We start from the raw sequence: 27518 nt of genomic DNA on the forward strand, positions 1-27518 counted from the left end.
GCTCCTCATCAGTCTGGTTGCAGCTTGCTGTCCAGGGGTTAAATGGGAGGAGGTTTAATTGCACCTCCCCCAACACATTAATAAGGTTTTGGTAGCAGTATAAACTGCTTTGTGTGCCCACTATGTAGGAGGTGAGAGTAGGTTCTCACCCTATTGAGAGTGTGCCTTATTATGCTTTGGCCAATTCATATCACCAAAACCTCTCATTTATATTATGTTTATATATTTGTTGCCAACTTTATTAGGGTGAGAAGCGCAGACAGTTTTTGTTTTTTAGAACCAGATCCTATGTGAGCTGAACAGCTAGAGTCTCCATCTCTAAAAGCAAATACACAACTAGCAGCATGGTATATAGTGCATGGTACTACAATTAGCAGACATAATATTGTTCCCTGTGATTTATTTATGGATCTCTTTTATGAAGAGTGCTGGGAATTAATGCCATCCAGGTACTCCACCTCACGAGGTAACACAGCACAGGGAAATATAGCATGGCGGTATGAACCATCAGAAGCAAACGAGAAGGTTTACAAGGGAGATCTTCAGGGGGTGTCTGATGAGGATGGCAGAGAGACAATTGCCCCCTGGGGTGCCATGATCTAAAACTTTTAGGCCTCTGTCTCAAGCTTGTTTTTCTTTTTCATTTTGCTGGGCTTACCCCCACAGGCTGAAGGCTGTCACTCTTCTCTGAAGATCTTTGATCTGATTGGACCCTGGGGAACCCAATCATTTAATAGTGTTATCTGCTTATGGCTAAATAGCATGGAGGCTGTAGCCCCACCTTGGACCTGCCACTCGGCCAACTCGATTACCTCCCCGAATGTTTGGCTCTCTGCCATCAGTAAAAAGGTTGGCCGCATCTGCCAAGGATCTTGGAAGTAGTCTCGACAGCCTAGTGTTTATTTTTCCCTTTGGCTAAACCTTTGAGTCCAGTATTTCATATTCGCAATAGCAACATATATTTAAACATTAAATTCTTTAAAAATAGATTAAAATGCCTCTGACAAAGACAGACAAGGTATGAGAACATAATTTGATAATCTCTCAAGAATAAACATCAGTGGTCATTTCCAAGACGTTTGCATTGAAATAACTAGCACAATGTATTTTACCTAAACGTGACCTGCTATTTACGTTTCGCCATACATTTACACATTCCTATTCTTTTATTACAGTACAGGAGGAAATCCATTTTGGTTCTGAAGTTTCCTTTTTAAAGATCTCATTCTGGACATGACTACATCCCAGTCCAGGTAGGAGCCTTCCAGATGGCGTGATACCTCTACTCCTGATTGGTAGCTCTTGCGTCCGTGTAGAATTCGCCAGTTGTCAAACGTCACCACTTGACCTGATCATAAAGCAACAATTAATTCATGTGAAATGCAATATTTAGCTAAATATAATAAACACCTAAAAATAAAATAAACTGGAGATGCATTATTAGTACATGAATGGAATGTTTTTTCAGCTAAGAAAATACATTAAAATAAGTGAATAATGTACGACAAGCAGGATATAGGTTTTCATGTCAGTTTTTTTTTTTAAAGCACTTAAGCGTTTTTGGAAACAAGGGTTCATTTTGTAAAACAGGGTAAAAGGTCCCATAGTTGCGCTGCGTAAACTGATGGCGCTATATAAATAAAAGATAATAATAATAATAATAATAGTACAGACCCAGACACTCGCGCCCTCATTTCCCATGGATACTAAATTGAATACCCACCAAGTTCTTATTACTAGCAATACTCTATCTAATCATAGATTGCCATAGATTATCAGCTCAGTATGGTGTTTGAGCATAAAAAGTCATCCAGAAGATCACATGACTGAAAAAATGGCAGCCTCTACGTCTGCAGTTAAAGAGAGTATATTGGAACAAAATTAGCTAAAACTAGTTTTTTGTTTTGGAGCGCTAACCTAGATTATATATGCGACAATACCAGTCACACTCTGATGACCTGTTCATTAATAGGACTGTACAAAGAATGGAGGACTTCCATTCACACTCGAAGAAAGGAATAATCATCTAAAACAGTAACAACAATTACAATGTAGATGTCCCTACTTATAGACAGTGTGTTACCAGATTCAATTGCTGCCTTTAAGATTGGGCTGGATTACTTTTTAGCATACAGGATATAGTTGGTTATTAGGACAGGACTAGCTTGTTGATCCAGGGAGAAATCAGATGGATCCATTTTGGAGTTAAAGAAGGTTTTCCCTTTTTGAGCCACAATTGGAAATTGCTTCAGTATGGCTTTCTTGCCTTCTTCTGATCAACGAGAGTGTCTTGTGTTCTCTAGATGGAATGCAGGAAAAGGCATTGTTGTCCTTCACTCATTGTCCCTTCAACTGCTAAAAGTTGTTGAAACTGAAGTAATCATATTGAAAATCATGACCGTTGGCAACCATCTTTAATAAAAGCAAATCATACCTCCAGAATTTTATACAGTTAACTTATTTACTAACCTGGTTTCATTTTGAAGGAGAATGTATTTTCTGGTCTGTTCAGAAGGTTGACAAATTCCTTCAGAGACGAGTAAAATGACTGGACTTTTTTAGCTGGGATATTGAACACTGAGTCTCTTGTTGCATTATTAAAATTAATCCGGAGGAGACCACCATTATGGTCTAATCTAGAAGAAAAAGAATCATAATTTCAAATTTAGTAAACTAAATTCAAGTATTACCAAACAAAATTACATCTAGGAACACTAGTAGAATGCACTCTCATCTTTAACTGCCTTACCCTTTTCCACCAGTGGAGGGCAGACATTAGCTTCGTAAAAAATATCAGCTTCGTAAAAAATATATTTTCTAGTTTATTCAGCATAATCAAGAATGTGATAATCTTAACAGGCCAAGTACACTTACTCTATAATTTGTTGTTTGGATTGCAGTGCAAAATCACAGTAATCAACCCCAGTGTCCGTGAAGTCAACTTGCGTAGATGTGAGAATGTTGAATGCTTCAGGATTCTGCTCTCGAAGTTGATGGCACACGTGGAACCCGTCTACCATTTCACTCTCACCTCCAGATTCTGCTTGTTTCAAGCAGTGGAGAAACTGTACCTGTTACGTGCGATATAAATGAGTTGTTATATATCTGCATGCTTCGTACAAACTAACTTTGGCTCGAACTACCAGACCCTTTCGCACGAAAAGGATATTGTCGATTATTTTAGTATGCCATTGTGGTGGTTTTTACAGATCTAGAACAAATGACGGGCATTTGTTTTTGGAGTACCCCTCACTGAAATAAAGTTCAGGCTTTCTTATAACTTTCATGTGTTTTTTTGTAGAAATGACTGCATAAAAATATCACAGTGGAAATCCTTAAGAGGACAGCTTAATCAAAATGATTATCCTGTTAAATATATACACATTTAACCAACAAAGCATGTTTAACATCTGGACAGTAAAGTTCTTCTTACATCTGGTACTGAAAGCAAAATATATAGAATTATATATAATAAATCGGAGTTTGGGTAATCTTAAAATGTAAAGTTAACAACTTAATTTCTGGTTCTGTTCCAGCTCCATATATGTTTAATGAAACATGAGTGTATGCTATGATCCTGAATGAACCCCACTCCCATAATGCTTGGCTAATAATCTGGAGGCAGTGTTGGACCAGAACTTCTAGCATGCTGGGCATAAAGAACAGCCCGGAGGGAAAGAATTGGACAGAGGGGCCACATGAATGTAGTGCGGACGAGGTACCCATGGTCAAGCCTGTTTAAGGGGTTAAGGCATGACTAAGCGGAAATTTTGGCACTGAAAGCGTTAAGTATTGGTGGCACGTGCCTGGGGGGGTATATAAGGAAGGGTCGTGGCCTATAGGGGCAATTATTTTCAAGAGAATTTTCCCGCCCATCCCTCCCCTAATTTTGGCATTTGCCGGGTATTCTGGTTTTAAGCTGGTACGGTGCAGGAGTTAACCATCTAGGTATGGTTACTTGTGGTGCACAGAGGTGTAAGTGCAGGACACTCCAGGGGCAGGCGCCCCTGTGAATCGTAGGGTCATGTGACTGCCGCGCTAGGGGACGCCGGCAGTTCCAGCAGGGATACAGGTGGACACGCCCATACCAGCAGGTTATTAATTTGGTTATTAAGTGGTTATTAAATGGTTACAATTGGTTCTGTTTGTTTTCATTTTTACAATAAATTATTGATATATATGGTGTCAAATTTGTTGTGTTAATGATATTAGACACTTTGTAACATATTTATAAAGGTTGAGTGTCACGGTGCTGAAGTTATTTTAGTCCGCACCGCGGACAAATAATTCCATATCTGACGTTTAATAACAATTTTGAAATAAAGAAGTGTCTCTTGTTTTTATTTGTAAAAGAGGTACCGAAACTGGACGCTACTTCATTCATGTGCGTTAAAGTTATCGGAACATCTGGACAGCTGCTGTGGTCAAGAGAAGCCTACCTTTGTAATCGTTATTGTACTAAAGTTTGATCTGAATACAGTTTGTATTGCTAATTATTTTTAGAAGAAGCCAGTTGATGACATAATAAAACCTGGATTTACTTTCAAAGTGTGCGCGTAAAAGCGTAGTTACTCAGGATGCAGGGAACGGTACAGGACCTCTGAATCCTATTTGTCTGTGTAATTCTTGGCAGACACGTTGATATGAGCTCAGACACATCTGTTCTCATGTATACAATGGCGTACCTATGTTTTTTTTCTCTTTGTATGTTTACCGTTTTCCCAGTCGACTGTATGAGTTATTGATTTAAAACACAAAATGTTATTTTAAGAAAACGTTTATTCTCCAGGGTTTAGATAAAGAAGGTGCTTTGACATCTTTGTTCATACGTGACTTTGACACATAAGGTCTGCCCCTGCAGAAGCTATGGGAAGCATCACCCGTAATTTTGGGATGTTGTAAGTTTCTTAGAGCCCTAAGCAAATTGATTAGTGGAGCCTCATCTAAATATTATAAAGGTGTGTGTATATATATATATATATATATATATATATATATATATATACACACACACACAGTATATACAAGGAATCTTTGCTTCACCTCATTCATGTACACTTGGGATCCTATTGGATCAATGTGGCCGTAGACACCTGTTCAATCTACTCTTATGGTAGGGCCACCGTGGCCCATTATACTTTAGGTAAAATGGTATTGCCTTGCACGGGAGTGAGCGATATTTTTGATCATGATCAAGTTTTTGTAAGAGAAGTAAAGAGAAATCGGGGAGATAAAGAAAAGTGGGTAAGATAATGAGAAAAATGAGAATCAAAAAGAAAAGGGAAAGAAAGACATGAGATAGAGATAGGGGAGAAAGAGGAGAAAGAGTGTGTGTGTCTGTGTTTTAAAAGTGTTGGAATGTTACGGTAAGTATGTCTAAGGGCAAGAACGTGTGTGATTGCAAGGGCAAGTTTAAGACAGAGTGTTCAGGGCAAGTGTGAATGTGGTGTATGTGTGAGTGTACAGGCATGTGTGTTTATGGGCCTGCATTTGTAAGGATAGAGTAACATATGTATGTATTGTCTATAGAAGGAATAAAGGGTGCGCCTGAGCCAGACTGAGAGCAGAGACCACTCTGGGTATAATTTGGGTGCTGGATAACTCTTGTGGATGCAATCTGGGTAAATCCTGTGTGTAATCTGGTTGCTGTGGCAAGTCATGTGGGTGCAATCTGGGTGCTGGCCACCAGGAAAAATTGATCAGGATAAAATGTTCCTAATTTAAGAAAAATGCACTACTCTCAGGCAGTAACGTAACGAATTGGCCAGCGATTAACCTGGATCTGGTGTCTATTCACCGGAAGGTGCACGCCAGCCATTAGATGCATTTTAATGCATATGATATATATGTGTGTCCCCTTTAAATTATAATTTCTCCTCTTGCAAAAACTGCTGCAAACATTAGGACCATGAGGAGTGGGGTGCTGCAGCTTTGGAACTGCAGCTTCTCCTAAAGTTTTTTTTTTTTTTTCTACAGGTTAACAAATGCATATTAAAGTACAGAGCACATTAATATACATTCTTCATTGATGGGGCTCTATAAGACATTGGAATGCCCCTTTAAAAAACTGATTTGGAGCATTACACATGGTGCCAAATTAGCAGGTATCATGCTCAACAATGGAACATGGAATGGACAAGCACATAATTATGGATCGTATAATTCTGTTCTCATATTACCACAAGCTCTAAGCTGCCAAGTGGAAATCTACCCTTCCAAGCCTTAGCACTAGAAATGACACCCCTCCCAAAACGGCTGGCTGTCACATACACTGTTCTGTAGCTTTGTAGCTCAGTTGCGGTAACACCAATTTCATTGTGTTCTGTGGAGTAGGGGTTATTATTTTGTTAAAGAAAGATACTTACCCCTGGAGGATATTGAAGAGCTGGATAATCTGTGTGAAGGCTTAATTTCCGTGATGTGTAGGCAACATTATTTGCATCTATCTTGTCTTGGACTTGCCAGGTGTACCTTCAAGACAACAGATATATTGCGATGAACCAAGAACATTATCACATTAAGTTGATACATCATATTTCATACATCAATACATCATATTATTGTCCATGTACAGAGAAGAAAATGGACCCTATTTCTTGTGGAAGTGAGATTTCTGGGCTCTTTTACAAAAGATAAACAGAAGCAGAAATACAAGATGTCATATTGTATGCTATAACGACCTATGTCTTTAACTGCTTGTTTATTGTATGTTGGGTCACCTTGGAGTTGTATAGTGTTATCTTCATGATGGACATTAACTCCTGAGTATACGTAACAACGGTACTTTGAATAACACTTTCAACCTTTCCAAAAATAGATGATGATATGTAACAGCAAGGCTTTCAGGCATTTGGAAATTTGACATTATTTTTAGATATATAACAGCGGTTGAGCTATTAACGGTTTCTTTGCTTAGAAGGGATTTTTTATTTGTGCACATTAGTGAATAGACCTCATTGATGACATTTTTTCCAATGGTGGTCATCAGAATGGGAGTAGATTTAAATGTAGCATAATCATATCCACATCAGCTAGGATGGAACCTATGTTAAAAGTTATATTAAATAATTTAGAGTTTTATTTTTTAATTAATAATGCAGCACATAGTTTGTGATGTGTTTACTTTATATATGTTGAATGTTTATATTTGGGGTTAATGAATTTAGAGAGATTTCAGCCATATTACTCAATACAACCTAACTCTTTAGTTGATGAATAGATAGCATACAACTGGATTTTCCAGTGAACCAACAATATGAATGAACAGAAGGAACTTCTACTATATATAATATACATGTTTACTCTGTGAGTCAAAACCCCCTAAAAAACTGTGAGTCAAAAAACCCCTAAATATATAATATATACATATATATATATATATATATATATATATATATATATATATATATATATTGTAACTTGCAGTTTTTTGTCCAACAAATACATACTATTTCTTGAACTTAAAGTAACGAAAGGGGCCGAATAATACCCATTCATAGTTGGGTTAAAATACGAAGTACTGAAAACAGACTGCATTGTATCGTCTTTATACCGGTGCTTATTCACCAATAATCATGATTACTGTAATGGATGCACCCTTCAGCCAGCGCACCAAGAATGTGCTACAAAAGGGAACAAACCTTGCTCAGTTGGAAACAGCAATATATTCTCCTGTGTTGTTCAAGTAACAAGATCACGAACTTGCACACTTCAGGTGGCTCTTGTTTTAATATTGTAATGGTTATATACCAGCTGTATACATTATTAAACGACATTGGTGGAGAGGAGGTGAAAACATGTCTTTGTGGTCTCAAAGTGACATGTTATGAGTTAAGTGGAAAGAAGTCTAATGATATGACAATGTAATATTGTTGACTATACAGCTGCCTCCCAGATGCCTTTTAAAACACAATTTTGACACCAAAAAAATGAAAATCTGGAGGTCAATGATGTAGTAAGTGTTTTAACATTGTATAAGTATAGAAACAACGTGTTCGTGTCTTTGAAGTTTGGAAAGAGTTGTCATCATTAGTTTTCTCCCAATGTAAAGAAGGAATAATATATTTTTTTACATATTTATACATATTTATTAAGTGAAAGCAATCTCATATTCTATTTCAGACAATCTTGCATGTCTTCTCTGTGGCCCAATAAGCACTATTTATATAGTTCAACTTGAATGCTGTGGACTTGATTGTCAAGCTTGTCATTCAAGCTGCCATGAGAGTCTGTTGAGTCTGGTGGCCCTGTCGAGCTTAATAGAATCCATGGTTAAACTCCATTCTCCAGGGTAGTTAAATTAAGTGTACTGAACTTTTTCTTCCGACTTGACAGTCTACTTAAATCAAATTTCTCTAAGCAGACAGACCTTTCATAGCAACCTACAGTAAGTTGGTAGTCTCATCGACTCATCTGTTGTTGAGTAGGTTGTCAATGTCTCACTAGTGAATGGATAATTAGGTCAGTTTTAGTGAACTTAGCTGGTTTGAGCAACTTGGCTTGGCCATAAAATTAATCTGATAAAGTCTGGAGAGGTTCATAGTTGCTTCAGAAGGGTAAGAGTTGATGGAAGCGAGATTGGATACAAATTAATTTACTTAGGAATGGAACTTCCTCAGTTGGGCAAAAATAACCATATGGCTTTGAAAGGACATATTATTATTATTGTAAACAACTTTTTTATAACTTTAAAATGTCATTATGTACTTGGGTTAAATGTATCAATAGTCACCTGAATGTTCTATGCTTCATCCGTAACACAGATTTTGAAGGTCTAGCTTGTACTTTCTTGTTCTCCCATAGCATCAAGGTGTGATTTTCACATTTATGCAACTAAACATATTACTTACAATATTAACAACTGCTAGAATTACAGAATGACTTAGTTTACTTACCCACCTACAGACATTTGCATGGCTTCATTATACACAGTAAAAAATTACCCTCTAGATCTATATCGAGGCCTTGTGGACTCATTAACACATGCTATAAATGGTTACATTTGTATTAAAAAAGGTATTGGAGACACAGAATAGTGTTTGCTGCTACCTTATATTAGCCCTACAGGCTTCTAAAAAGCAAACAAAGAGCTACAACACATATGGGTCATAACACAAGAACTGCTTACATTATTTATTTTCAAGACTAGCACATGTGGAATAGACCTCATAAACAATAACGTTCCTGCCAAGCGTCCTTTTTAGGAGGAATATTCCCTTTTTTACAACCCAAATCCCAGAGTCCCTCTTTCCTCCTCCTCTGATGTCCCTCTTTTGTAGGAGCTCAAAATGTTTGCTGGGTGCAACCCAATAGACAATGATTAATAATTAAATGAGGAGGAATAAGCATGCAAATCTTGAAATCCCATGGCATTTACATAAAGTGAATTTATATACATACGACAAAAGTTAATCTGTAAACATTACTAGCTTTATTAACTCGGTATAATGACTTGAAAAGCGTTGGATTTGGAAAAGTGACCAATCATTTTTTACCTCCGGGTACTTTTATTTAAAACATAATCACTTTTAAATACTAATTTCATCAAATTACCCGCTAATCATATTTTGTGCTGCTTAGCAATTGAGTACGGATAAGAGACCGAGGGGGTTACTTATGAACAATACACTTTACATGTTTGTAAAGCTGGAACGTTCACTTCATCAGTGAACCGATGTGACTCATTCCATTGTTTCTAAACCTCTTCTCCAATGATTCCCCCAGTAGTCCCAGCATTAAAAGATTAACTTATACGTCTTAGATCGGAATACGTAGGTTATGACATGTAGCCAAACAGTAGCTACCTAGGTGATTATGTGACTAGCCTATGACTAGCCAACAGTTAGATCCTCAACATTCTATTGTTTTGTTAAGCCAAGATATTATTAATCATGATAGAACCTCAATATCTTATATTTATACCAGCTCTATAATGGTGCAAGTGATATCCTCATTGTATGGTAGGACTGAAAGCGTGTAGAGTATGCCAGAGACCGGTTGATTAACATAAACTCCTCTTCATCTCAATATCTGATATAGGTCGAGATTCATAAAGCAAAACACAACTCATTGAAAAACATTTTTATCAATACATTTTTATATAAATATCCGGCCGTGAATTCCATTGGTGTCACTCCCCTAATCCAGGAATGTGCTGAAAATTCAAAGGGTTGTCCAAATAAGAAGGATGAATTTAAATGAACTGAAATAAAAAGCGTACACAGCGGGGAAGCAGCTCCTGCTCTCAGGCTACACGTAGATGGTTAAAAACAGCTCTTAAATAATCATCAACTTGGAAGGTGTTATAGGTCTACAGAAATAAATTTTCCATCTGTCCACATCAGAATGACAAATAAATTTTGGCTCAAAGAAATGGGCACATTATTGGTCTTTACTAACTCTTCCTGCAATTATTTATACTGCTTCTTGATTGTATATATAAGATCTCATTCCGAGCCAAACATCTCATTCCCAGTCCTAGTAATGAGAAACAACCTTTGTCATCAACCCCTATTCTATTGTATGAACATTTGCAACAACCATGTTCCTTTAATTATGCTCATATTGTGCTCATCAACTGTACTAGGGGAAGACATTAACTTAAGTCATATGTGGCTTACAACTTATTATGGTGAAGGAAAAAAGTCTTGCTTCTATGTTCTAATCTGGAAAGAATGCGGCGTCGCTGCCAAGAACCTCATTTCGCTCTCTCTCTCCCTCTGTATTGAGTTTTAAACTGTTTCAGACAAAGAGGGAGTCCTTGTCCACAGAACACATTGTTAACCTTTTAGTTGGGGTGGTAGGAAAGGGAATGAATGCAAGCTGAAGCATTTACTATCTGAAACTAGAAAGAAAGAAAGAAAAAAAAACATCTTGGATGGGATTCCCTGGCTGTTCTGGTCACAGTGGTGAAACAGCCTTAAGATTACGAAGCAGACTTGGCAAGGAGAATTTCTACAGAACTTATACATGGAAATGGTAACAAAAATAAAAATTATATAACTTGTTTTTCTCCTAGAGTATAAAATCCTCTTGGGCTAAAACCTATTTTGCTTCAGTCTCATGAATCCTATTTTTATGAAAATAATCATGTTACAGTCTACTGCCACCTTATTTAAAATTCATGGTTCCCAAAGATATTTAATTGAAATATACCATTTGAGTTAATTATTTTGAGGACCCCCATCTTAAAAGGTTTTCAAACTGCTAGATAAATTATGATTACGGTGGTAGATAAATGGAACAGCCTCCCATCCGGAGTGGTAAAATGAGTGAGTGTTTAGAGGCAGAAATGGGACAGGCAGTCTGTTTAGGGGGTTTGAGATGCGGCACCGGCAAGCTTTTTAGGGGGCAGAAGTGGCACAGGCTGTCTGTTTCAGGGGCAGAGGTGGCACAGGCAGGCTGTTTGAGGGGCACAGGGGCAGAGGCCTACCACATCAATGTCTGGCTTAGTATATAGTTATGGGAGTTATGCTACACTACCATCAATGTCTGGCTCAGTGTATAGTGATGGGATTTATGCTGCATCATATCTGTTCAGTTATTTATTTAAACGTTATTTAATGTATTTGTAAGTTATTTTTTTTTATTTTTTCTAGTTTTTATCCAGCTGACATACAGTTTTGCAAATTTGTGCCAACATTAATTAAAGTGTCTTTACAGGATCTGCCCTGGGTGCCAAATACTCTAGGTACGCCCTGACGTTAAAATAATAATATTATACGCCAAGATTACTGCTATTACTGGACAAAGTCCTTTCTAGTGTTTGGATAATAAGACAGCTGAGTGTCAGTATTGTGTTTCACATATACAATTAAATGCACAGGGCATGTAATGTTTAGTTCTGCAACTGGTGTTCTGTTTATTTTACACTTGTATTTATTGCTCGAATACTGGATGACCTATGTTTGCATTCTCTGCAGCTTGATCATCTACTATGGCTTTGCTTCCGCATAGCCTTTACACAGTTTGAGTTTATAGGGTAATCAAAAACACATAGGGAATAGCTAAAGCAAAATCGATGAATCTGGAGACACTGTGATAATTAGGTTTTATGCATATTTCTATATTTTCCCACTATATTTCTGTTTGCTCCTTGTAAGCAAATGTAAGTTGTAACACTTAAAGCCATGTTTTGTCTATATAAGGTAGCTGATATTTTGTCCAGATTACATCTGTCTCCAAGACTGTTTTCCATCAATTTAGATCTGCTACCACTAATTTGGAGGCTTAGCATGCTACGCTACAATCCTTAATGTACCTTATAACAAGGAACTTCCTGCCTAAGATACAACATGCGCCGAACACGTTCAATCCCTATCCTAAGCTCCTTCGCTGCACATGTGTTTCATGTCTTTTGAAATATGACTGACAAGGGCCAGATGAGTTTGCTCAACATCCTGGAAAAAGGCATCGATTTATAACAAAGAGGATTCCAAAAGCTCACAAGCAACGTGGTTTCTGAGTAATTTTATTTATCGTAATTTAAAAAAAAAGGCGTTTGACTCTTCATACACTAAAACTTGTCCTTGATGTTAAGATGAGGTTACGTACCACTACTTTGCAAGTTCTGGATAGTTTTGCTCTATTGACCATTTTCACAGTTTCCATCATTTCCCTAACAAGTCACCAAATGTATATGGGCTTCTACCCACTGGCATTATGTTTAAAAATGTTTACGCATGTAGCCAGTCTCTAAGCAGTCCTAATGATGGCAGTGTTCTCATAGACCACAGATGTTGTTTAAGACAAATTTACTCAATGAATCCTTTGCTGGTAAGCGCCTATTGTATGGTTCTTAAAGTTGCCTTCAAAAACATGAAATCACAGCAAAATTATGATGTCAACAAAATGGTAGTCTGTCATGAAATATTTGGTAAATGTAGCAGTTATATTAATTCCTTAGGACTCTCTGAGGACTTTATTTGCGGTATAGTTGGCCAACAGAATTCTTTGATCATAGCACAGTGGTGTTATCAACTACAGTATATATATATCCAAGAAAGCGCTGGATACTTTGTTAGCAAACATAAGTAAAAGACTAAAACGTTTTATGAATCCATACTGTTGACCCAAAGAGAAATCTGGTTTCCATTGTGAACACAAAGAGGATTTCCTCCCAATGTATAGCTTCAATGTGGGATTTTTTGGGGGGATATATGGTGTTTTTTAGCTTTAAGTACTTTAAGTTTCATAAAAATATTTCATGAGGCCCATCTTTCAGGGTGAAACCACAGGTGTCCTTCCCTAGTTTAGAGACCATGGAAAATCTTAGTTAGAGCCATAGAGAATTCTTAAGAGTTGAACTCAGTGGGGAATTAACTTATAACAACTTCCATGCCTCCAAAGAGTCCTGTTTTTTTGGGAGAAAGCCATCATTTTGTGGCACTGTCCGGCTATCTAATCATAACCCCCACAAGGGCACCTCATGATGCTCTGCAGATGAGCGCTGCGTAGTGGTTCTTCAGGTAGAGTGGGGGGTCATGACTGGCATTGGCCCAGTCCACATCCGGCACCACATGACCCCACTAATTTCCACCTCTTACCACAGCCCCCCAACACAAATGTCTCGTTTCAGACACTGGAAATGTTGGGGGGGGGGGGGTTTGAAATCCTGGTTAATCAAACAAATTATATAATAATACATGATGTTAAATAAATACTGTGTGCAAAAGGAAATGTTTTGAAGGAAATAGAGTTAATGTTTAATCCGCAAAATTAAACTTAGCATTTGTTATGGTCTCACGGTCTGTGCAAATCTAATGGTCCAGAAAATTCTGGTGAATATTTCCTCCACGTCTGGCCATGACAGTCTCAACATACTATGCTCCCGACATCTGGAATTTGTCAGATGTATGTTCATAGCTGGAATTCCACGAGGAAATAAGAATATAGGACGACCCCAGTGCCTACTGTTTTCATTGGCAAGCTCAACAGAACCTTGTCACATCACCAACAAACAGTAGCAACTACCAAGTATAGTTTATTCAAGGAAAAAGATTCAGAAACTGATACATCTGTCACATTCCTTCTCTACTGTGTGAAGTCTAAAGTCACGAAAGACAAAAAAATTAGAGAGCTCTAAGAGACTGAGAAATATGGTTTATGGTTCTGGAAACTTGTTCTCTCTCTTTGTCTCAAATATCTATAACTAGTTGAATAACATACTTAATATAATATATCTAAATCTACAATATATGTATATGAAACAAATTGAATTATCATTAAAAACTGGCTGAGCATTTTGTAAATTCAGAATAACTACCAGAGGTTTCTCATTTTTGGTCCGTGTAAAGTTATCAATGTATCTACTGTATAAATGATGGATGGCTGCCCCAGGCATGTTAATGAATGGCACGCATACATTTTTGGAGCATGTATACCAGCACCCTGTGCCATTGGCACATTACCCTGCTTAAACAGTGACAAGTTTTAGCCAAACTGCATAATATTACTGATGAATGTGCTTAGTACCAGTATTTTCCCACTGCGGCCACTGGTTCAGGTCATCTCATTCATCAACACTGTATACCATGTGCACATGTGTGCATTATAGGTAGACTGCTCTTGTGGTGTTACTAGTTAGTAAAAGAGGACATGTCTGAACCACACTGACAGAAGCAATCGACATCAGCTTCACACATATGCCATTGTCTGTGCGAGTAACAAGGACGTTGTGTGAATGTACGTACGTTGATTATGTGTGAATGAGGGAGAACGCATTCACAGAAATGTGTGAGGGACACTGTGTACTCTACATGTGTGTGTGTGTGTGTGTATATATATATATATATATATATATTTATCACAAAATGTGTGTATATTTGTTTTGTGAGTGCATGTGTGAAAGGTTGAGTGTCTATGTGGGTACCCTATAGTGTGTGCTCTATACATATTTGCTTGCTATGTTTCCATATGGTTTTCCCATACTTCTTAGTATGTTGCCGACTACCTGATATCAGTTAATAAAATTCCAGAGGCTAAATGGTAAATATGTAGACTTATTTGCAGTTATAGCGCATCTGCAGAAATGCTGCTGCTAACAGCCGCCAGCTCTGCACTCAGGTTACAAAAGATAAACTCTTTTTCTTAGAATGATGAATACTGCGGTCTTTCTGAGGCATTCAATTTAATAGCCGGCAAAAACATAACCATACCTTTTCTTTTAAGGAACAGACTATATGCATTAAGTATCAACCAGTGGTTCAAATTCTTGCAAAAGCAGAATATATTGGGCATTAGATACTGCATTAATGGACCCAGATAGTTAACGTGTCATGTACAATCACTGGTTTTAACTGGATTGTTACTTATTGAATGTGAGGTTTATCCCTCTTAAGGAAATGTAGGCTCTGGAAATTGCTTCACCTTCTCAGAAACTGCTGCTTCAATGTTTGTTAAATGTGGACCATGATGTTTACCATGTTGCAATGAACAGTCATTTTCTGCCCTCATTATTTATTTCCCAAAAATATAATAATAATAATAATAATTTATTATTTTTATTATTTTTATTGTTATTATTTTAACTATTCTTAGACCCAAAGGCCAGATTATATCCCAGTCTCTCATAGACACAAAGGCTCCTCGTAATAAATAAAAAGGGAAAGTTAAATGGTATGAAGGGGATTGCTTTAGCAAAATCTAGAACAGTCAGAAGAACTAAAAACGCCTCAATTAACATGTGTGGTACATAATATTTAAAGTTTTGAAACCCTACCTTGGTTTTGAAAGGCAATTTTGTATAATTTTGTGTAAATTCTATTTTTTGTGGCTTAAGGACTAATATAGCCACAGTAAACAGTAAAATCAACAGGTACCATATAGTAGGGTTTTTACGATGCATGCACTTACCCATAAAATGTAAGCCTCATATATCCTATTCTCTTGCCAAGTGTAACTAATTCCCCTTGTTTGACTGGAGCTCCTTCCAACAGGACGATTCCCACCTTACGTAGAGCGCACAGCCATTCATAGGCACTTTGGTCACTCCTAAGGACATCTTCATAGGACATGGTAGGAATCTGCAGGTCACATCCCCAGTGATGGTGTTCTGTAAAATAGAGTACTTGGTTATAAATGAATCACATGTTCTTAGTAAAAGCCACAGGCTCAGTGGTCCATTCACACTTCCCTTGAGAACCCCCGTTTCCAGTAGTCTAGTTTGGGAATAATGACATTTATCCATCTGGACTTGCACAGCTATATATTTTACAGCTTTTCAGTTTCACTGCCTGGACACCCTATCCCGCTCCACAAGACATAACATTCATGTGCCTATGGAATCCAAAACAAGAGTGACGTATACCAAAAGTACATATCTCCCAATTAGAGAACATGGCCACCTAAACCCTGTTACTTGAAGAAAAAATAAAGGGAATTAGCAGAGACCGGATCCCCCAAAATATTAAGGACACAGAGCTACCTTTCATTGAGTTACTTTCCTGAAAGTCTTGGTAATAAGCAACAAGCGGGACAAATTCTAGTAAAGTGAGAGAAACACACTTCTTGGCAAATACAATAAAGCAGCATTTGAAGATGTGTATAGAAAATGTAATCTGAATGTGATATGAATTATGACATGGGGATAGTAGGTGCCAGGAATAATGTGGACTTTGTATGTGTTAGGGAAATATGACAATGGTGTCTGTATGTGGTAACTCACACATTATTAATCATCAAAAATACTGAAGGATCTGTAAGCATGTTTCAGTCATGGGAAGATGGTTACAACTGGTTGGTGTGGGGTACAGGTGAAAAAACTGTGGGAACTCGTTGTTTTGGTAGCCCCCCACTGACTGGAGATGATACGCAGATACAGATGCTTCCAATTATATAAATGCATTCCATAGAACATATTTGGTTTGATAGAATACATGCATGTGACAGATGTAGAAATACATTTACAGATCTGTAAGGGATTATTTACTGATGAGTCTCGAGTCAAAACAGAATTTCTGCATTGCTCGTCTTCCAATGAGTGTTTGAAATTTACAGACTAACTTTTAACTCAAACATACAGATACAGAGACTTTTTGTCTGCAACAGACATGACCTTCAACTATCATCATAAAGCTTTTGAAGCCTTTATTCTACCTCCCTTTATCCTAATTTTTGAACATTTATAGCCACTAGTAAGATAAAATAGCTCCCTTGTAGCCGTTAAAACCACAAGACCGGACTGGCCCTGGCCGCCTAATGATATTAAGCGTGTCTGACGGTCGATTGTCATAGGATGCACGTTAAATTTTTAGGTTCACATAGCATGCGGCCGGGCATATCCAGCCAGTAGCCACACACTGGGGCACCTGAACTGTTGCTGGAGCGGGAGATCGATTGATTACCGTATGTGGCATTGTTGGCCATCAACCCATTGGCCATTTGCATGGTGTGCCAGATGGCCTGTCAAGGTATGGTAGGGTGTGTAGGCTTGTTGTTTTATATCACCCACTTGGCTGATCTCAGAAGCTATGTAACAATTGCTCTGGGTAATCTTATATTTGAGTTATCTCTAAGTTGTGCAGCAATGTCAGATTTCCACCCTTTATAGAATCTCAAAATCTGTTGAACGGAACCATCATATGTTTTTCTGTAGATCAATTTTCAAAATCTCTGCCCTGCTGTTTGGCATCATCTGCAGATGACTAAAATCTTTACACATCTCATAAATAAATTCATAGCATGATAAGTTCCGGACAGCTAGACCCACTTGGCAAACAAAACCAGACGATATTTGCATTGTAAAGTTAGACCTCAATTATTTTGTATGATTTACAAGCAGAACCTCATGATCCTGTTTGTAGTTGCAACTTTTGAGAGCTCCCTCTTAAATTGATAATTTCTTGGTAAACATATGTAAATATTTTTTGGACATATGAAAATCATAAAATAAACTTTTTATGGGTTTCTTACGATCTAAAGATTTTCTCATGAAGGAACGTTAATTGCAAGGAAACCTAAATGCTTATCTCTTGTAACGATTAGAGGCATTGTGGCATAGATAAATAGAGAACATGTGTTCCTAGTGGGGTCATTTATTATCTTCAGAACTAAATAGGATGTTGCATATGTTTTTATACTCTGTTTCAATGGTGTATGTTGTAGTTGTATTCTATAATGAAAAGTTTGCGTGTTACATTTTTGGGTTTCAGAATCCCGTTCTCTCTCAACAACGCCTGCCACCACCTAGTTTTACTCTGAAGTTCTGATGGGTGATGTCATCGCTAATAAATTATCTCTGGGTCACCAGGGGAGTTCAGACCTGGAGTAACAATCAGTGCTTGCCATAAACTAAAACAATGACGCACTGCTTTCATGTGAATTATAAATGCATTTCTTTAAAGGCCACAGTAACAATTACTAACTGCAATTATTACGTAAAAACCTTGATTGTTCTAAATGTTAATTCCTCAACTGTAAAATGTATACGCAAAAATATCTGCAATCAATGTGTTTCAAAATGACTTAAATATGAAAACTATACATCAGACGTACTTTATATAGAAAACAGCATCAGGAAATAGGCATAAATATTTGCCAACTGTATAGATTGCCTATTTGATATGCCGCTGGCTATGTAATGTCAGACGGTTATGATGTAAGAAGGATGTGAGTAGTAATAAGGAACGTGATGATCCTTTCAGCCAGAGCTTCCATCAAACCACAGGAGCAAAAAATAATGGTCAGGAATAATCATATAGCTCTATAGAAAAGGAAGAAGGCTGCCTCCCACAGTTTACACGTAACGTCTTTCATTCATATATGTATATTGATTCTATTGATAGTGTATAGAAATGTGAAAGGTTGGCTTTGGGGAAAATGATTTGGACGATAAGGCGGACAATCATGCCACTGTTGAGTTGACCATATGAATGTAAACTCTCATTACTCAACATTACTACAAGTTCTAACGAACCACAGCCAATGCCACCCCATTTCTTCTGGAGACGTTTGGAGAGAATGAGGCATCTAATGCAGCCAATTCATTTTCTAGACTTCTTAATGTTTGACACTTCCCAGTGTCAGAGTATGAAGAGAAATCGACAAGACAAGACTAGCACAAAGAAAAAAATACAGCGGAACATGATAAAATGTTATGTGTAACTTGTCTAGTGGAAATGTAGACTTCTGACAGTCGTGCAGAATGCCTGCAGGCTCTTACATTCATAATGTAGATGCTTAAGGTATGCATTTGTGTTGCAGACAGGTGGGGCATGCAATCTGTTTGTTGATCATTGCTTTATATTCTGTAACATCTACAGATGTGGGCTGATTTTATTTCTTGTCCAGTGTTGGAACATTGTAGAAGACACTGGAAGAAAGCATATGTTGCCTCCTTGTTTTAGAAGGTTTTATTTATTTATTTAATACATTTTTTTTAAGGGATATTTTGAAAAATTTAAAAAATATAACTTGGTATCCTACTCCTTAAAGAAATAAACATTGGTCATTGCTGTAGGTCAAGATTTTCCACTACTTCCTAGCTAATTATCCTCAACCTCAACTAGGAACCCAAGTTTTAAAAATTCCAGTTCAGTTGCTTTAAATATATAACTTGTCCCCAGAATGGATTTTTTTGCCTTGATAAGCATGGCACAAGTTTTATTTTGTTTTTGCCTTGATATCTCCAAAAACAGAGGGCAATGCAAGAAGATGATAACATCAGAGACAATACCACCACTTACAATAACATTTTTTTCTTTAGTAATACATTTTATTTGTATAGCCAGCCAACTAAAGGTCATCTTTTGAACATATCTATATATATATATATATATATATATATATGTATATATATATATTGTGACACAATACCCCTTCACTTGGTACTCTGCCCGGGAATCTTACACACAGTCTTCCAGGCTGCAGAGACGGCTCAGACACGAGGAGGGTAAAATAAAAGGCATTACAGAAAATAAATAAATCAAAACAAAAAGCCTTGCTCTCGTGAGCACTAACTAATACACAGTTCTCCAGCCTAGCTGCAGTTGGACGGCTTATCCGTTCCAACTAAATAAAATAACAAAATTGTATGTAATATTGACAGCACTCAGTAGCTTAGCAGCTCTCTCACTCTCACTCAGGGAGCTAAATGATCTCTCTCTTGCTCTCAGATCAGGAGGCTACTTAACTGCCTCTCCCATTAATTAGTGGAACCAGGTGAGTAGTAGGAGAGCTTCTGTGAATCTCCGGACTGGATTCTCACCTGCTGGTCTTCGGCTGCTCACAAAATGTGGAGTGGAGCACTGGCCCGCCCTACTCTCCAAATGCTCCACCCCAGGGACCCAAAACACACAAATAACAAATATCAATAATGACATTCTTAACAATACATCTCCCTGGGGCTAGTAGAAACTATTGTGGGTAACCACCCTGCAAAATATAAGGGGATATATAAACTCCCTCCATTATCATCCCCTGCTTTCTGTCACAATATATATATAATATATATATAACATGGAAACCGATCTTCTGGTCTGTAAACTGAACCTTTGAAGATATCTGCTCTTTCAATTTTAATAAGAAAGAGGCCTATAACATGCACTTAAGAATCTGGTCAACACATTAATAGCAGTTTTTACAGAACAACTGAAAAGCCACATAAAACTCAAAAAAGGATGTCCACTTGTATCATAATCACTGAAAGTAATTGATAATGTCTCCTGGCCATCTGTAGTTAAATAAATAGCACATTAGTCAACTTGCAGGACACCAGCTGTTGTTAGACAATTACTTCCTAAGTCACTGGTTGGCTGAGAGTCATAGATATTGTAACTGAAGTAATGGAGATTTCCTATTCTTGTTTTGATCATTGATGTGGTATTTTCTACTGATTCAAGATATATATCATTCAAAACCTGAAGATAAGGTTTCACATTTTTTTAAGTTTGGTTGAAGACAAAAAGCAAGCTTTAGAAGGTCATATCTGGGTCTCCAGGTGCAAAGAACAATAATGGTGACTCATTCACTAGCATTGCTTTCCTATTGTCATCACAGGCTGAAGATCCAACATTCTTCATTTTATTTGATTTGTATGGGGATATATTCTGTTGCTCTTTACAGGGATGCAAAATATACTGAGGAAAGTAGAAGGATTCAATAACACAGCAACAAAAGTAAAAACCCAATGGTAATCCACAATCGGTAGACCTAAGCAACAGCATGCAAGCAGGGGATCTAACCCTGCTCAGAATTCAGGTGACCTCGCAAGTATAGTTTTAGACAATCAATGCTGTTCATAAAGTAAGTGATAATCTTCTTGAAGTGTAAAGGATTTCAGGTAATGAAAAATAAGGAAAGTCTCACATCATTTGCTTTATTGAGTTGAACAAAGCATCTTTCCGCAGTGAGGTCACTTTCAAAAGTTAATTTGCAAGGTCTTTCTTTAGCCTGCACTGATTAATTGACATCATTATTAGAAAATGTAGCTCTAACATGGAGATTTCATTGATCTATGTCATTTTGATGGAAGTCATAAAACACATCAGATTTTTTTATTAAGTTCAAACAGGTTGTTTAACATCTGGTGAAAAAAATATCATAATGTGAACTACAGAGGGAAAGGAAACTATTAGGATTGTTCATAAGTACGATACATGTAATTCGCTCTTTACATAAATATTGTAGTTCCCTTTGCACGAGGGATCAGCTTAAACATGGTGGTTTCCTGTGTTTTCCATTCATTATAATGAACTGTATTTAATTTAATTAGCAACAATTAAGGTAGCCTTCGGGATGCAGAATATGCTATTCGAAGGTCCCCTTTTATGTACTAATTTGTGTATCCTATGTGTAATACACAAGTGTACAAGTATGCATGAAGTCATAACATTATAACATTACATTGTATAGGCTTTTTCAACAGAATGCTGCCTCTTTCAGCCCTGGAAAAACATTGTTCATGGGATAAAGACCTTTAGAGTTCTCCTTGGTCCTGCTAGAAACTGGCTTCTTAAAACTGCTGACCACTTGAAAATTTACTAAGGAATAACTAGCTCCCTCTCACCCCTGCCAAAGGGGAACTAAAGCCAAAAGCTGTCCGACTTCTTCTGCATAATATGAGATCTCCTTTACATAAATATTTGGAGAGCAGATGAAGAAGCACTTTTAAAACATGTGTGCATGTTCCTTAACATGGTCATGTAGTAGGTCTCTGGGTTTGACCTGAAGTCTCTGAGTCTCTAGGACTCTTTGAGTTCGACCTGGAGTCTCCGAGTGAGGCCCTGTTTTATTGAGTCTCAGCTTCTTCCTTCTCAGTGGAGGTGAGCACATTCCCCACCCAAGTTCCACCTCTTTCCTGCTTACATCCCCTTGCTCCCTGCCCAATTCCTTCCAACTAAAGGCCCTCTGGGGCTAGCCCCAACATTATGTGTGACTAGTCCTGGCACACCCAGAAGAAGAGGTGCTTTGTTTAGCCTACCCTGGAAAGTTCCCAGCTATGTTGATTAGATCACCTAAACACAGCTTTAACTTAGCCTTATTTCTGATCTGAATACAAAGTATCTCCCAATCTACCACAAGCCCTCAAAGTTTAAACAAAGTTCTAAAGACAGCAGCTGGGGCAGGTTAAAAACATGAGTACATTTTGTATTAACTGGAAAAGTTTAACTTAGTGACTTGAAAAAGAAAAGTGCCTTTCAAATAAAGCTCTTTTTAAAGATTGTACATTGAATACAATGATGGTGGGAGAGCTGGGTTCCTTTATCTGTTTTAAAAATATATATATTTTAGCAACTGACTTTTTCTGTGCATTAAATCTTTACTTCTTGCGGTGATCCAAAGTATAAAATTGATAGTGTATTAAATATTTATATCTTCCAAAACCACAAAGTTCATTTTTACAGTATGGAAAATGTAAAGATGTTCTTGGAACACATAAGACAAATGGAATGTATACCACGGAGAGATGCCTTCTGAATTATGACACTATCATTAATTTTCAGAAGGGAAACATAGGAGACAAGGCGACCGACTTATTTGGTTTTGGGGAAAATTAGGTATTTTTTGTAGGTGTCCACACATTCCATTCACATCATCAGTGATATCAGATTAAGCAATAGTTCTACGATTGGCAGCCTCACTGCTAGATATTTGTGGATTTAAAATATGTCAGCGTATAGAAGGGGTAGAATTTACTAAATAGTTAGTTGTGAGATGACAAAAAAGCGGTTATTTATTATACAACGAATAAACCTCAACCCTTGTGGGAGAAGAAATTTGTTAAAGTCTTATATTCTTAGACTCTTAGTATTACTGATGTTCTACTGGCAGCTTCTGCAAGACATTTGCTTCAGGCCAGTGTCGCGTAGGGTAACATTTCATACTTGATCATTGCTGCCCTATGCGCAGTAAGTTCCGTTGCATGATGATGAACACGCGTGACTCTCAGCAGTAGAACACACTGATGCACTTCAAATACAGAGCTTGCATGATTGTCCTAACAAAGACCCAAGATTTTAGCCTAGGTTCACCATGCTAAAAAACTGAACTGCTCACTATAAACATATGTACTCTATTTTAAAGAGAGAAGTGGCGTAAAGCATTGCGTCTTGATAAGATGACATGAAAGAGAGAAAATGAGGAGTGTTGAAAGGCAAAAGCCCAATGGAGAGGAGACCCAGGGACCCAAACAGTAAGCAAGAGAGTAATACAAGTCATATACATGTTATAGCTAAATACAATAGGATCTGATGTATGTAGTAGTATTATTTCCCATACTATGAAAACCTATAGTTGGAACTTTCCCTTTAACATTGAATGCAGAATTATAACCATAATAGTTATTTTTACATATTTATTGGCAATTTGCAGTTCTGGGTAGTTTGGCGTCTAGTAGTTACCCTCTAAACTTAACTGTTCCTATAACATTTTCATTTGACTAGTTCCATTCATGCCTTTCCATTGCTTTCGCCTAGTGTGTATTGAAAGGAATGTGTTTATGAAGTCCCCAGAGCAAAAGAGTACATTTTATGAGACACTAGATGCTGTAAAACTAATGATAATGGGCATTCTCTGGAATAGGCAGTGTGAGTTTGTGTTTCGTTATTTGCTTTCATTAGCCATTCAGTTCGGAACAGTATCTTGCGTTTTTTGGTAAAATATGTAATGTTTTGGGATATACCTAGAAGATAGTGATGCACAGACACGGGGCTCTCACAAGCACTATATACAGTTGGAGGGCATGGCTTTCTCTTGGATAGGGTGATATTGCCTTGAAGCCAGTACCTCATACTAATGAGCAGGGAAGAGCCCTGGATTTTACTAGCTGTCCGAAAAAGAGGAAAAACGTATTCCAACAATAAGCAGGAGGTACTGGTTTGTCCTGTCCTGACCTTAAATTCCGGTACCTCTGAGCCACAATGATGTGTGATCCCCATTGCCCAAAACCTACTACAACACGATCAATCACAGCTTTGTAATACTTGCCCTTGTTATTTCCCTAGGCTGTGAGGTATCAATATATAACTATATTGATCATGAGAAAGATACCAAATTATGACTTCATACAAGCTCACTAGGAGCATTGCACGTTCTTGTTATGGCTACAATACTACCATAAGAGAAAAACATAAAACTGACACGAGAAACACGTTAAGCCTGATTCTTCCTATGTCAACTCATTCCTGTAAGCAAAGATTTATTTGATTAAATACTGAGACAAGCGAGTACAGAGTTTTCTGTTTATTTAGTTCAATTGTGATTGGTGTCATCTTGGAGGTGCCTTCATTCTGTTGGATTTTACACATACTAATTTGTTGATGTTCCTACCTAGACTACAGCCAGATTTACCCATACATTTAAGTCCATAAAAAATAATTAGAGCAGCAGAACCAAGAACCACATATGTATTGACCAAAAAAAATAAAAACAGTCATACACGATAAAACATAATGGCATGCATTCGATGTATTGATAGCTGAGAGGTCCCTTTCAATTGTTACCGTGACCTCATGGGCAGATTCTGTAGGAATCTAACCCAAGTGCCCTATGTGTAAAAGAGAGGACTGCACTTTAGAGACTAGAAGTAAATATGACTGGCATCATTCTTGAGGGTAGATATAGTGCTTAGCCAATAATGAGTAACGAGGACTTCCACCGGAAAATAAGGTAATGTAACCAGGACCAGTCCATGACCAAACAGAACCCCAAACAAGAAGCCATCCCCCACGCCTTACACACTCCATGTTTTTTTCACATTTAAATGGCAATATATACATAGGCTCTTGTGCATGTCTCCCACACATTTCTAAGGTGTGCGCTGTGCCTGGCAGGGGTCAGACCTACGTCTACACATTGGAGATATGGTGACAACCCCCCATTCAAGAGGCCCGAGGCATCCTCCTAAATCACTTGACACTAAGGTTCTTTGTGAAACACATCAGTGTAAAATGAATTATACTCATTTTTTGGAGAGCTCATTGGTCAAATCAAGGACTGTTAGGAAAAGTGGAACAAATATGACAAAAATAAGAAAATTGAAATGATTATTCTCATACCTTGCACAAACAGTTCCTCTTGCATCTCTTCTCTGGACTGCTTGGAAAAACATCTCTCCTTCAGCCATTGGGCATCAAACTCACTCTGGTGTTCATCAGGCCAAGTTACGCAAATCTGTCATTGGAAAGGACATATTTGGGTTACATAAGTTACAAAAAACAGGTAAAGAAATTCTAAAGTCATAAGACACGATAGCTCTCTTTGTAGTGGTTAGTCTTAAAATAGGTGCTTGTATGCTTTTTTTGTCTCTTCATACTACTCCTTACTTTTGCTTTCCTTTAAATATTTCTTAGCTTTATCTTAATTACAGACAGATGGGTAAATGGTTGGCATAGTGAATTGTGCATATAGTAGCCAAATACATAAAGCAGCCATGGAACTATTCCTTTGTACCCTAGGTATGCCCGTTCATGATATTTTTTACATCACCACTACTATTTTTTTTATATCCATTACTATTTTATTAAACAACCTCCCATTCCTGATTGGTATTTCATTTTGAAGCTTCATAACTTTGTTTCCCATAGTACATATTTTTTTATATACATATATAAAAAGTTACATAAACTCTAAGTGGTAAACACAACAGAATCCGGATTTGATATTTGTTTCAAATTTATGCAATTGTTATACCACTGACATTGATGATGTCGTGAAAATTACAATATAAAATGTATGGTTTCTAAAAAGTGACTGAGTTTGCCAACAACTATGTCACAGTCAGTGTCCTTCATCTTTATCCATCAAATGGGATAATAAATTGGGTTTTTCCAGTACAAGAACCTGACGTTGCCTCGCTGTGTATTTAATTTAAAAGATCATTTTCTTAATTGCAATTCTACAATTGTTACATTAAAGTAATTTTTGTTTAATTATGTTTACCTAAATAACCATATATGCATTTAAAAGAAAACACAAATAGTTGTTATCACATCAAAGCACTAATGGTCTGGGAATCCCTTTACATCCATTTTCCAGATTTGCTGAAATAAATTAACCTTCACAAAGGTAGAACTCTATATTAACGAAATTACTGCTTACAGTAAATTCTTGCTGGTAAATTTGTTGTAATTATACTAATTCATTTATTTTCAAGCAAAGATCTTGCTAATTGCTGTAGACTCGCAGTGCAAGGAGATGTATGGAAAAGTGCAATAAGGTCCCTGCGCAAAAATGGAATCTTAATTCTTAGAAAAAATCACGCAGAAAAATAAAAATATAATATTTAATTTATCTCTGCTTTGGAATGGGCCAACCTAATACCTTCAGGAACAAAATGAGAGATCGATTTGAATATACCTTCTTGTCGTCCATTAGGGTCACATCTTTTACACCAGTGTTGACATCGAGGTTCTCAATAGGAAGTTTTCTGGCTTTGGCGGAATTAAGGAAACACTCTGGACATTGGCAGTTATCTCTAAGCCACACGTAGGGGTAAACACTGTGGCCTCCATCCATCCAATGCACACACACAAAGCGCTCGGCGTGCAAAGGTTCCACGTTCCGGATCATTGTACCGCCGTGAAGTGTCTGATCATCAAGAATTACTCTGGCTCTGTGTTGCCAGCGGGTGAAATGAAGTAAGGCTCCTGAACGTGCAAGTTTGTTCCTTTGAACCTTCAGTGATGTGTGTGCCGCACAACTGAGGACTTTGGCCTTCAATAAATGTTTAGCTACAGTGGCCCACATAATGAGTTTCTATCTGTGTTATACAATTCCTAGAAGTTACTCCAAGGATCCTGAAACAAAATCAAAACAGACAATCAAATCAATATATAGATATGTTATTTGTGGGTATATATACAGTATATATTATATATTATACATTATATAGAAAAAGGGTTTTCTTGGATGATATATTCTATTTTCTCACACCAGATTTCTAGCTATCTATACCTTTAGCATTATACTCTTTTACTCCCACTCAGATCTCCCTTTTGGACTTGTGCTGAACTATGTATATCCATAAGAAATTTTATGGACACCCTTTTGGACACCTTTATGGATGTCCTTTAACAATAGAT

At 37.3% G+C, this 27518-nt stretch overlaps 1 protein-coding gene across 1 annotated transcript; it reads right to left on the minus strand.

Moving 5' to 3' along the window:
- Positions 1 to 1169: 1169 nt before the first annotated feature.
- On the minus strand, positions 1170 to 27021 carry LOC149277658 (gamma-butyrobetaine dioxygenase-like). Its single transcript, XM_089502634.1, has 7 exons — positions 26794 to 27021; positions 25494 to 25608; positions 15853 to 16051; positions 6366 to 6471; positions 2875 to 3071; positions 2470 to 2636; positions 1170 to 1348 (listed from the first exon to the last, which is right to left on the minus strand). Exons 1-7 carry the CDS (start codon positions 27004 to 27006, stop codon positions 1170 to 1172), a joined length of 1176 nt encoding a protein of 391 aa, XP_089358760.1. The 5' UTR covers positions 27007 to 27021.
- Between the last annotated feature and the right edge of the window lie 497 nt (positions 27022 to 27518).

Source organism: Sceloporus occidentalis, unplaced genomic scaffold (genome assembly GCF_023333645.1).
Source record: "Sceloporus occidentalis isolate IW3139 unplaced genomic scaffold, rSceOcc1.0.p SCAF_207, whole genome shotgun sequence".
NCBI lineage: Eukaryota > Metazoa > Chordata > Lepidosauria > Squamata > Phrynosomatidae > Sceloporus > Sceloporus occidentalis.

Coding starts and splice junctions, on each gene's coding strand:
- LOC149277658 (XM_089502634.1), bottom strand. CDS start 27,006: ATGATCCGGAACGTGGAACCTTTGCACGCCGAGCGCTTTGTGTGTGTG. Junction 2,637..2,874: donor TCCAAACAACAAATTATAGA/GTAAGTGTACTT, acceptor TTTTTCTTCTAG/ATTAGACCATAATGGTGGTC. Junction 1,349..2,469: donor CTCCTTCAAAATGAAACCAG/GTTAGTAAATAA, acceptor CTTTATGATCAG/GTCAAGTGGTGACGTTTGAC.